This window comes from Bactrocera tryoni, chromosome 3 (genome assembly GCF_016617805.1).
Source record: "Bactrocera tryoni isolate S06 chromosome 3, CSIRO_BtryS06_freeze2, whole genome shotgun sequence".
NCBI classification, from domain to species: domain Eukaryota; kingdom Metazoa; phylum Arthropoda; class Insecta; order Diptera; family Tephritidae; genus Bactrocera; species Bactrocera tryoni.
This window is the reverse complement of record NC_052501.1, coordinates 11,724,631-11,737,543: the sequence shown is the minus strand read 5'-3', so window position 1 is coordinate 11,737,543 and position 12,913 is coordinate 11,724,631. Positions and strand designations below refer to the sequence as shown.

General features: G+C 38.5%; 2 protein-coding genes across 2 annotated transcripts; both read left to right on the top strand.

The window, feature by feature from the left end:
• The first annotated feature begins 2,823 nt into the window (after positions 1 to 2,823).
• On the top strand, positions 2,824 to 8,484 carry LOC120771876. Its single transcript, XM_040100130.1, has 6 exons — positions 2,824 to 2,912; positions 2,982 to 3,278; positions 3,450 to 4,375; positions 4,434 to 4,775; positions 6,915 to 7,229; positions 7,367 to 8,484. Exons 1-6 carry the CDS (start codon positions 2,824 to 2,826, stop codon positions 8,482 to 8,484), a joined length of 3,087 nt encoding a protein of 1,028 aa, XP_039956064.1.
• Positions 8,485 to 9,437: 953 nt separating this feature from the next.
• On the top strand, positions 9,438 to 12,598 carry LOC120773092 (serine-rich adhesin for platelets-like). The gene is made up of 3 exons (XM_040102061.1): positions 9,438 to 9,730; positions 10,325 to 11,250; positions 11,340 to 12,598. The coding sequence occupies exons 1-3, from the start codon at positions 9,438 to 9,440 to the stop codon at positions 12,596 to 12,598; spliced, it is 2,478 nt and encodes an 825-aa protein (XP_039957995.1).
• Positions 12,599 to 12,913: the final 315 nt, after the last annotated feature.

Sequence of the window (12,913 nt, the reverse complement as noted above, 5' to 3'; positions counted from 1 at the left end):
GGAGGACTGAGAAAAGAAATGTTATTTCATTCATGAAAACGTGCTGAGAACTCTCTCAGTTTGCAAAATCTCTATAATAAATATTTATTCACCACTAACCACGTAACCGAAGTCGGCTTCGTTAAACAATCAACTTTGTCGATATTAAGTGTAAAATAAAAATAATTATGAAATAATCGAATAAAAAAATCGATATACAACATGATAAAAGTTTACAACCACAATTTACCCATCACAAATACTTTGTTGGTGTTACATTAATGTAAACATTATCAAATAATTATATTTATTACTTTCTACGCCAACACATGCCTTTTGTCATATTTATTTGTATAATTTACCAACTACAACTTACTACCGTGGTTAGCTCCGAATATTGATAAATGAATACAGGGTGGTCTACAGATTATTGTGTGATCCTTTCGATTAAGGTTTGATATAAGCAACCTGTAGCTAAAATGTGCAAGCATATAGTATTCGTAATGAACAAATTTTACCCAGGCTGTCCATTTCAATTGGACGCTCAAAGCGAATAATTCTCTAGTTCAATCTTTTTTGTGGCACAAAGCATTTAGTGAAGGCTGTGATATTATCGACATCAAGTTATACGACAATTTAGCGAATAGCGCTCAAAAGTGTCCGTAAACCGGAAGAACCAAACTTCAAAGCTCCAAGAACTTCCGACGTTTTCGTTCCAAATTTTGTTCAGTGATGAGGCCCAAAGGGTGTATAAACAAGCAAAATTGCCGCATTTGTGACAAAGAGCTACCTGAAGAGATTCAAAAGCTGTCATTTCATCAAAAAACAAGTAAGGACGGGCTAAGTTCGGGTGTCACCGAACATTTTATACTTTCGCATGATAAAGTGATAATCGAGATTTCATTATACGTCATTCACATATTTTTCAAATACCGAAATGGATCACCCTTAAGTTCGATTTCGGAAGCACTGAGCGACAAGTTTTGAACTAAATGCTTTGACTGTATTATTCATTTTTATTCTATTTTTATACTCTCGCAACAAAGTTGCTAAAGAGAGTATAATAGTTTTGTTCACATAACGGTTGTTTGTAAGTCCTAAAACTAAAAGAGTCAGATATAGGGTTATATATACCAAAGTGATCAGGGTGACGAGTAGAGTTGAAATCCGGATGTCTGTCTGTCCGTCCGTCCGTCTGTCCGTCCGTCCGTGCAAACTGTAACTTGAGTAAAAATTGAGATATCATGATGAAACTTGGTACACGTATTCCTTGGCTCCATAAGAAGGTTAAGTTCGAAGATGGGCAAAATCGGACCACTGCCACGCCCACAAAATGGCGGAAACCGAAAACCTATAAAGTGTCATAACTAAGCCATAAATAAAGGTATTAAAGTGAAATTTGGCACAAAGGATCACACTAGGGAGGGGCATGTTTGGACGTAATTTTTTGGAAAAGTGGGCGTGGCCCCGCCCCCTACGAAGTTTTTTGTACATATCTCGGAGACTACTATATCTATATCAACCAAACTCTATAGAGTCGTTTCCTTCAGGCATTTCCATATACAGTTTAAAAATGGAAGAAATCGGATAATAACCACGCCCACCTCCCACACAAAGGTTACGTTGAAAATCACTAAAAGTGCGTTAAGCGACTAACAAAAAACGTCAGAAACACTAAATTTTACGGAAGATATGGCAAAAGAAAGCTGCACCCAGACTTTTTTTAAAAATTGAAAATGGGCGTGGCCTCGCCCACTTATGGACCAAAAACCATATCTCAGGAACTACTAGACCGATTTCAATGAAATTCGGTATATAATATTTTCTTAACACCTTGATGACATGTACGAAATATGGGGGAAATCGGTTCACAACCACGCCTTCTTCCAATATAACGCTGTTTTGAATTCCATCTGATGCCTTCTCTGTATAATACGAGTATATACATTAGGAACGAATGATGATAGCGGAATAAAACTTTACACAAATACGGTATTTGAAAAATATATAAATGACGGATAATGAAATCTCGATTATCACTTTATCGTGCGAGAGTATAAAATGTTCGGTGACACCCGAACTTAGCCCTTCCTTACTTGTTTTGAAATGATGCCACATATCTCAAACCCACCTTTTACCATCAAAAAATTTTCCGTACGCTTATGATTTATTGGATACGCCCCATAAAAGCATAAGTTAGAGCATACTGTTAGGCGTTTAACCCATTTACATAATATAACGTTAATAGTGGTTTAACAAAATAAGATGATAACAGTGGTTGTTGCCTCTGCGATGTGTCAAAGTCCATGGACCCTTTGGTGTGCGGTACCAAACACTAAAAAATAATGTTCATCCAAGGGACATTGTTATCCCTTCAGTTGAAAAATGTAAAAATTAATCGTTATAAAAAGGGTTAACGGAAATCACTCGCACTACCACTTATAAACAAATAGTGTGCTTAGTCATTTCCATGCAACGAAGTCACCACCCATTGATAGAACTCCCGCATGCGTTACACGATCACATCCACCGGCAGGCAGTTGGCTGCTTTATCAAATCAAATAATCATAAATTTATTAGTGCACCGATAAGCAAATCGTATTTAACTGTTTACTAAATAAATTAAGCATGAAAAATCGTTGATGGAGAGATATGCAAAATGCGTTTGAAAATCGAATGTGGAAAATCAGTTTGTTGAGAGTTGTTGAGTGCGAAAGAGTGGACAGAAAATCACGGCAATCGAGGTGTCACGGTCCTTATATGTACATACCTACATAAATATTGATATAAATGAGTTTGCGCGTGTGTATATAGTATCGTTAACATTGTTTTGATTATGATAAAATGTTTAAATCGAAATCATTTCGTATTAATCATGAAATAGACAAGAAGCCGAAAGTACATGACCTTTGCTATGAGTCCAAACGAATACGGTGAGATTTTTACCGATTTTAATTTTGTATAAAATTGCATGCTTATTGATATCCCTGTTTACTTCTCAGTTGGATGAAATTTTTGATTATACCACTGATCATCGCTTTCTCATTGCTTTTGGTGCTGAGTAATGTGAATTTCTCGGGCGAGTCATATGAGCACACTGTGACCCCTTCCAGTGGAAGCCATACAAAGGTAACACAAACGCCAACGAAGGAAGTAGCAACTGTGGCTAACATCGACCAAGGCTTAGCGATGGAGGAAGCTGGACTTGATACTACAAAAAGTTACGATGAAGTGGAGAAAAGGAGTGGCGCAGTGGATGTAGCAGTGCAGTACTTGAAAGAGGCTCAGGCAAAAGTCACGTAAGCATAAAATACAGAGACACATCTCTTAGCTAATAAAGAGAGAAACTTAACAAAAATTGATTAATTAAGGAACATTGCTAGAAATTATAAGAATATCATTAAGAAGTTAGTTCTATACAACTTTGTTTCAAAAATGTATACCTTGTTTCTTATATTATTTTGCTTTAGTGGCGTCCAATGCACAGACAATAACACGTGTAAGAGAGTAGTTTGTAAGGGTGGACCCATATACACTTTGCAATATGAATTCGATTACTTTTTGGATTGGTGCGAAAATAAATATTTTGACGTCATCATAGAGAATTGCACATTCAACAAAAGTACCATAGACAGATCCACATTCTCAGGGAGTTTCAAGATGTCCACTTTAACAATACGAAATTGCACACTCGACACGATCGTTGATAATGCCTTCAACTATCAAACTCTGAATAAATTGGCGAATTTAACATTTGTTGGTACGCAATTAAAAGCTTTGAACTCGCAAACGTTTCTTGGTTTGGAAACTGTGGAAAATTTCCAACTGATCAATCTGCTCAAGCAGGAAACTCTGCCTTTGAACGCTAGTAATTTCTTGCAACCAATGGCTCCGAGTCTCAGCAATTTAGTGTTGCAACAAACCGAGGGATCATGTTGTTCCAACACCATTTATGATCCCACTGAGTGGTTGGGTGGTAACAGCGTCACGATCTACAGTAAACTAACGTATGTCGATTTGAGCGGCACTAATTTTAACGACACACTTAACGGTAATACATTTGCAAAACTATCAGCAGTGCAGGAACTACGGATGGCCAATTGCAGTTTGAGCACAATCGCCGAAAACGTATTCACTGGCATTTTGTCGACACTAAAATCGCTCGATTTGAGATATAATCGTTTACAGACGCTGGACGGTGAGTTCCTTGCCGCTGCTATTCCTAAAGGAATTAACATGGAATTGGGGTGGAATATGTGGAGATGCGATTGTGACAATATGGAAACCATTGAGTACATGAAGCAAATAAAAAATAATTCTGCGGCCGATACGGTATGTGCAACACCAACAGATTTAGCAGGCACACAAGTCAGCTCGTCGCAAATAAGCTGTTACAGTGAGCAATTCATATAAGAGATGATAATGAATAAATAACAAGCTATATACCTTTTCAGTCACGACCATACCTACAACAATTTTAACAACCAAAACAACCACAGCAGCTCCTACAACTACAGCACCAACAACCGCAACTATTACGGATGAAACCATATTCGCAACGAAAGAGACTAGTGCAGACACTATACCAACATCTTCTACAATTGCAATCGACAGCACAACTTCAACGGCTTCAGACTCTACCCCAAGTATTGTGCCGACAACAGTAGATGATAAAACTGAGGAAACAGCAGAATCGAGCTCAGAAAGTCTACCAACAACTTCTACAACTATCATCGACAACTCAACCTTAAAGACGTCAGCTACAACGGAAGAAACAGATGTAAGTGAAAACACTGGTAAGTATCTTAGAGACACAATCACTATCACTTTCAAAGAGATGAAGTGGATTATAAAATGATCAGTTACATCCTATATGAGCTTCTTCTTATTTGTTATATTTAGCGTTTTCTGTCAGTCTTGACAGCGCTTGGCATAATATAGTTATAACCGAGTTTACAACTTTAGTCGTTCTTGCTTTTCACTGTAGTCAGGTTCTTCTCCACCTGGTATTTCCAACGTAGTGGAGGTCTTCCTCTTCCTCTGCTTCCTCCGGCGAGTACTTTGTGGAATACTTTCAGAGTTGGAGTGTTTTCATCTCTTCCGACAACATGACCCAGCCAGAGTGGCCGCTGTCTCTTAATTCGCTTAACTATGCCAATATCGTCGTATATCTCATTCCGCTCACAGTTCCATCGTCTGCGGTATTCGCCGTTGCCAACGCGCAAAGGACAATAAATCTTTTGCAGAACCTTTCTCTCGAAAACTCGTAACATCAGATGTTTTCATCGTCCTTGCCTCTGTATCATATAGCAGGACGGGTATGATGATTGACTTGTAGGGTTTGGTCCTTGTTCCTCGAGAGAGGACTTTAATTCTCAATTGTCTACTCAGACCGGAGTAGCGTCTGTTGCACTCATATAGAAGATTGTATCTACTCAAATTATTTTCTCCAGGAGCAGATTAATCAGTTTGTTGACAGTGGGCTTTAACGTTTCACATAATACGCTCTATAGAACCTTTTATGCAATGTTGAGGAGACTTAGTTGGCGCAGATCTTTTCAGTATGAACTTTATAAAACACTTCGACGTAAATGATTCGTTCTTGTTCAAATCCAAACTCAAATCAGAAATATTTTTAAAATACTAGGTTTGTCCGGAAAGTAATAGCACCGTTTTTCTTTCGCCACGACTTCCGTTATTAGCTAACGACCAAGCGGCTGGTCAGTTATCTCCAAGCACCTGGAGAGTCAGGACAAACATTTTCGCGCGACGTCCTTCTGTGAGTGATGAAAGCCGAAAACGCAGCGTTTGTTAGAGCAGAGGTACGCGATTAAATTATGTGTGAAACTCGGTAAATCTGCGACAGAAACGTTTGATATGATCAAGCAGGCTTACCCAGACGTTGATCCGGCAAGAAGTGGTGCGTTTCGTTGGCACCAGACCTTTTTGGAGGGTCGAGAATAAGGCGCTGATGAAGACCGGAAGAATGAGCAAATTCAAAGTGAATAAGATGCTCATTGTCTTTGTTGATATCAAAGGCATCGTCCACAATGAAGTTGCTTCTCCTGGACAAATCGTCAACGCCAAGTTTTACTCAAACGAAGGATCAATCGGATCCGTCAAGACATCGCAGCCGATTGCGAGCTCACACCGCCTTCTTTGTGAACAGCTACCTAAAGCATCCCAACGCTTCCGCACCCGCCCCAGATGTGGCCCCCCGGACTGCTTTTGTTTCCTTGCCTGAAAAAGACGATGCAATGGGACCCAAGCAGCAAGCGCCTCGGCTCTCAAGACAAATTCCGCGGAATAACTTCCATGACGCCTTCAATACTTGAAAATCACGTTGGCAGCGCTACATTGACGCAGAAAAAGCCTATTTTGAATGTTTTTTTTTAAAGAATTGTAACGATTGGTTCAATAAATTGTTTTGTTTTTCTGTGCAAACCCTGTAAAACTTGGCTTTCGACGTCTACAATAGGGTACAATACAGAAACTACAATTTTTACCACAACTATCCTTCTTAGTATATTATTTTATAGCGCAGTAATAACGACTCCTTTCGCTTCATTACCCTAACTCAAGAAATAGTGTTGCGAACATTATTGAAACAACTTCTGGGTCTAGCTGGTATGTAATCTCAACCCAACAAGTCTGAAAACTGCGACTTCCTTTTGTTCAAGGGTGGTCCTAACGGTAGCTAAGGCATCGCTAGAATTGTGTTCACAAAGGATAGGCGGCATTTTCAAAATATTTTTTTCGGAAAACTCGCAAATATGGCTGAAATTGCGTTTAAGAAAGGTACTGGAATGTTTTCTTAAACAGGCTTTATTAAACCAACATGAAAAAACTCGGGACTTAAATAAGTAGTTTATAAAGCTGTATTGTAGTTTAATGGAGAAGGGTATATATTTCTTTAAGGGTTAGCAATTTTTCAGATACAACTTTAGTCTCAACAATAGTTACAACGATTTCTACAACAACACCCAAATATACTACTATCAATACATCTGCAGGAACAACTAGTGAGACTGTCACACCACCTTCGTCCCAAATGACATCCACGACTGAAGATAGCTCATCCAAAGAAACATCCGAACCCATATCGACAACAACTACGCCACAACTAACTGACACAACAAACGAGAATACAACCTTAACTTTTTTCACGGGAACAATAACAATACCAATAACAACTGACGATGCTACGGAAGGAACTGTTAACCCCGAACATACAACGGAAATTGTTATCAGTAAGTACAAATGCTGGACCTATTAATTCTTATTTTGAAATGCATGTATTTCAATTAAATCCGCTGTATGCAAAACTCACATCTAATTCTACGGTTCTTACACGTTTCTTTTTCATATACCTATTTAAATCGCAAAGATACGACCCTGACCTGGAGCACCATCGTTCCAACGACGATTATACCACCAACGAATTCTTGCTATGGAAATAAAGCTCCAAAGTATTTACCGTGCAGCGATATCATAGCCTTTAAGCTTTGTGACTATGACGTTACATTCAATGTGGTACCGATATCATCGCGAAGTGTGCAATTGCAATTCGGCGGCGGTGCGAATAGTTTGCACCTGATCTACTTTCAGGTGATCGACAACAGTATAAGGAAGGAAGTCGAGATCGAGAATAATAGCGAAATCATTATAAATAACTTAGCGCCGAATGGAAGTTATACCTTCTGCCTCATACCGAAGAATGAAACGAGTACCTCACCATTTAATTGCCGTTCAGCGCACTTGCCACAACTTGAAGCTTGGTTGGAGTATAACGATGTTGCGCTTTTTTGCACGATCGCCATACTCGTAACTGTTGTTTGCGCAGTTATAGGGGTGACAGCAACATATTTTCTATTGCGTTGGCGGCCAACTTTATTGTATGGTAATAAACGTCTGCATCGTATTGCTTCGACAACGCACGAAGTGCTACTACTACCGAAACCTAATCGCACATCTTTAGATTCGAAAACATACGCGCTCAGTGAACTCTCCAAAATGCATTCATCGGTCAGCGATTCATTGACACCGGAGAATTATTTAAATATTAATTCATACGACTATATGCAGTATGTCAAAGACATCGAATTGATGAAACAACAAAGAGTGCCACATATTTCCATGAATCAGCCTCCTGTACATCGAGCCCCTCCTACACCGGATCAGAATATTAATTTATACGATTATATGCAGTATGTCAAAGATATCGAGTTGAAGAAACAACGAAGAGTGCCACACATTTCCATGAATCAGCCTCCAGTACATCGAGCTCCTGCATTGCCACCAAATGTTGGTGGCGCTACAATGAATAGCCACACCAGTGGTTATATACCAATTCGACATCCCTCACACCTATCGGCAGTAGTAATGGAAGACGCGCCACAGCAGCAGAGTATACGTAGGGGTGCACTGGCGAAGTTACCTCCAGAGCCAGTGGATGTCGTGGAGAACGAATATGAAAGCTTGGATTATTATCAGGAAATTTATTAAATGGTTGTGTCTAGTTTAAATTTAAGAAATACTTCAGTACTTCATTTTTAATTGAGATTATATAGTAATAAAGATAATAGCAACAGATAGTCAAGAAGTAGCTATGGAGCATGCCTCTCTTCATTTAACCATGGTCTCCACTATTTGGTGTGCGTGTTTGCTTTGAAGCATTTTATAGTGTGAAATAAACGATTAATTGAGTTTCGATTTCAACTTAATTGTCATTAAATTTACCAAAGTTTTCTTCAGTAGTAAGGGAAAACTATTAATATAGAGTATATGTTGAGTTAAAATGTATTATTTGTAATATAAAAGGGACACTGATTTGGAAATTCTTCAGCCAGTTCTTCCAATCTAACAGAATTTGTTTTTTATCGAATACAGCGAGCTCTTGAATGGCGGACGTGACCGCCTGTACTCAGGCGTGCTTTCAACCTCGCTTTTCGGCCAACCAACTAATTAGTAATGTAAACTTAAGATAAAAAAATTAAAATAGAATAATCTTTCGTCGGTTTTTAATAATAATTTGCTCCCTAAACTTATGAGATATGCGAATTGCCATGAAATCAAGCTTCCTTTGATTGGAAAAAATATAACTTTCTTCTTTGCCTACTGGTTCACTGAATTCTATTTATCAGCCAGTTGTCAGCTATAATTCAAACAATAGTCACTTGATTAGCACGCAGATAAGCAAATCATATTTAATTGTTCATCAAATAAATTAAATAAGGAAAACTGTTGGTACTTGCGATATGGAAATTCAATATTGAAAATCAGTTTATTAGAAGCGGTTGAAAGGATATGGTCAAGTGAAAATCTAAGCAGAACTGAAAAAAAAACGTGAGAACAAGAACTTTTGTATGAGATCAAACGAATACATTGAGGTTTACACATTAACTTTTAATATTCATAAATTTTCGCGCTTACTTATACGTTTTTCACTTCTCAGCTGTATGAAAGTTTTCATTATGCCACTACTAATCGTTTTCTCACTGCTCTTGGTATTGAGTAATGCGAGCCATTCTGTTGAGTCATATGAGTTGACACCCTCAGACGAAGCCCATGCAGTTGCAGCGGCAAGACAAACAAAGAACGTAATCACTGACGCTAGCATCGACAACGGTATCCTGATGGAGAGTTATGAACTTAATAGTGCGGAAAATGATGACGAAGAGGAGAAAGGTCGTGACACAGCGTATGTTTCAGTACAGCACTTGAAAAAGGTTCAGCCAGGAGCAACGACAAAGTAAGCAAGCCTATAGGCTCAGGCGATTAAGCAACTTAAAATTAGTTAGTTTTTTAGGGTTTTTTTACGAAAATTTCAAACAGCTTTCCGTATACCCTCTATACCAGCAATTAAGTGGTAGTCACTTACTTTGTAGCTGGCTGCGGGTGGTTTAATATCTCTTCAAAATAAACGATATAACGGTAATTTTATAGAATTAACTTTTTAAAAATGTATCACCTGTTTGATAAGGTCATTTGTTATTGTTTATGCCTAAAGAACTGAGTTGGCAATAAATATCTACTACAATTAAAATTTAAGCCGGACCCTTGAACGGATAATGCTAATAAAAGCAATTAGGAGTGACATTAATGGCCTGTTCGAAAGTTTTGCTCGCATGTCCAGTTCCTATAACCCTTCACATTCATATTGCTACAAATGTGGTTGCATGAACTCAAACTTGTGGATAGATTAATTAGTTTAGAGAACTTTGAGGTCCTAGAGACTTTATAAGACAACTCCAATAATTTTCGTCAGAATATTGTTGTTTTCACAATTATAGTTCATTTTCCATAGCGGATGCAATTCTAATACATCATGTATACATTTTTTTAGGGGTTTTACTTGCACAGACAATAACTCGTGTCAGAACATAATTTGCTCGGGTGGCCCAATCTATACACTCCAAGTTGAATTCGATTACATTTTGAATTGGTGCGGAAATAAATATTTTGACGTCATCATAGAGGATTGCACATTCAACAAAAATACCATAGACAGATCCACATTCTCAGGGAGTTTCAAGATGTCCACTTTAACAATACGAAATTGCACACTCGATACGATCGTCGATAATGCCTTCAACTACCAAACTCTGAATAAATTGACGAATTTAACATTTGTTGGTGTGCAATTGAAAGCTTTGAACGCGCAAACGTTTCTTGGTTTGGAAACTGTGGAATATTTCCAATTGTTCAATGTGCTCAATCAGGAAACACTGCCTTTGAACGCTAGCAATTTCTTGCAACCAATGGCTGCGAGTCTCAACAATTTAGTGTTGCAACAAAGAGAGGAATCATGTTGTTCCAACATCATACATGATCCCACTGAGTGGTTGGGTGGTAACAGCGCCACCGTCTACAGTAAACTAACGTATGTCGATTTGAGCGGCACGAATTTTAACGACACACTTAACGATAACACATTCGCAAAATTTTTAGCAGTGCAGGAACTACGGATGACCAATTGCAGTTTGAGCACAATCGCCGAAAACGCATTCACTGGCATATTGTCGACACTAAAATCGCTCGATTTGCGATATAATCATTTACAGACGCTGGACGGTGAGCTCTTAGCCGCTGCTATTCCCATAGGAATTAACATGGAATTGGGGTGGAATATGTGGAGATGCGATTGTGACAATATGGAAACCATTGAGTACATGAAGCAAATAAAAAATAATTCCGCGGCTGATACGGTATGTGCAACGCCAACAGAACTGCAGGGCACACAAATCCGTTTTGCGCAAGTAACATGTGATGGTGAGCAATTTGTACAATATACAAGAGTCAGCAACTAAATAGCTTTTATTACAATATATCAACTTATTATGACCTCATTGATTTTTTAGACACAACCACGCTTACAACAATTATGACGTCCTCAACTTCCAAAGGAGCCACTACAACTATAGCAATAGAAACGACAACAACAATGGTCACAACCACAGATTATACTACAAGTGAACCGACAGGGCCTTTCAGTCAAGATACCTCAACTTCTTCTACAAATACAATCACTACCTCAACTTTGCCGATTTCAACCGCTGATTTAACAACGACTACTGTAAGTGGTAAGACTGAGCAGAACACAGACTCAACTACAATTATAAGCGCCGATACAACTACTACAACATCACCCTCTACCACAAGTATTATGCCGACAACTTTAGGTGATTGTGCTGAGGTAACTACAGAGTCAAACTCAAAAACTTCATCAACGTCTTCTACAACTGCAAACGACAACTCAACCTTTCCGACTTTATCCTCTGGTACAAGTATATTGCCGACAACTACTGGTGATGGGACTGTGGAAACCACAGTGTCTAACTCAAACTCTTCATCAACGTCTTCTACAACTGCAAGCGACAACTCATCCTTTCCGACTTCATCCTCTGGTATAAGTATATCGCAGACAACTTTAGGTGATAGTACTGAGGTAACCACAGAGTCTAACTCAAAAACTTCATCAACGTCTTCTACAACTGCAAGTGACAACTCTACTTTTCCGCCTTCGTCCTCTGCCACTAGTATAACGCCGACAACTTTAGGTGATTGTACTGAGGTAACCACAGAGTCTAACTCAAAAACTTCATCAAAGTCTTCTACAACTGAAAGCGACAACTCAACCTTCCCGACTTCATCCTCTACCACTAGTATAACGCCGACAATTACTGGTGATGGGACTGTGGAAACTACGGTGCCTAACTCAGAAATTCCATCAAAATCTTCCACAACTCCAAATTTTGTGTCAACTTCATTCTCTGACACAAGTAAAATGCCGACCACTTCGGATTCCATTATCATAATCACAACACAGTCTAATTCAGAAACTCCATCAAAATCTTCTACAACTACAAACCGCAACCCAATCTTGTCGACTTCATCCTTTGCCACAAGTATAATGCCGACAACTAGTGATGATAGGACTGAGGAAACCACAGAATCTAACTCAAAAACTTCAGTAACAGCTTCTGCAACCACAATCAACCAGTCAACCTTGTCGACCTCTTCGTCGACCACAATTATGATTCCGGCAACACCAGATTATAGTGCTGAGGAAACAACTGCATCTACTTCCTCGGGTGCAGCAAGTATTCACCGATGGTAACATTGTTCTCATGTTTTCATATTAATCGGCTTGACCTATTAAAATATATATACATATATATAAATTATACATATATTAAAATATATATACATATATTTTAAATGTATAAAATATACTGCAAATATATAAACTTATTGTTTTCTTTTAATGCAAAATAAAAAGGATAAGAAAAAACTGAACTCATGTGGATATATTTGATTTGGAAAGAAATTTTGAAAAAATCCTGTTTTTCTGGTTCACATCGAACCCCTGCACTACCACCAAATATTGGTGGATCTGCAACGCATAGCTACGATGGAATGAACTGCACTAGTT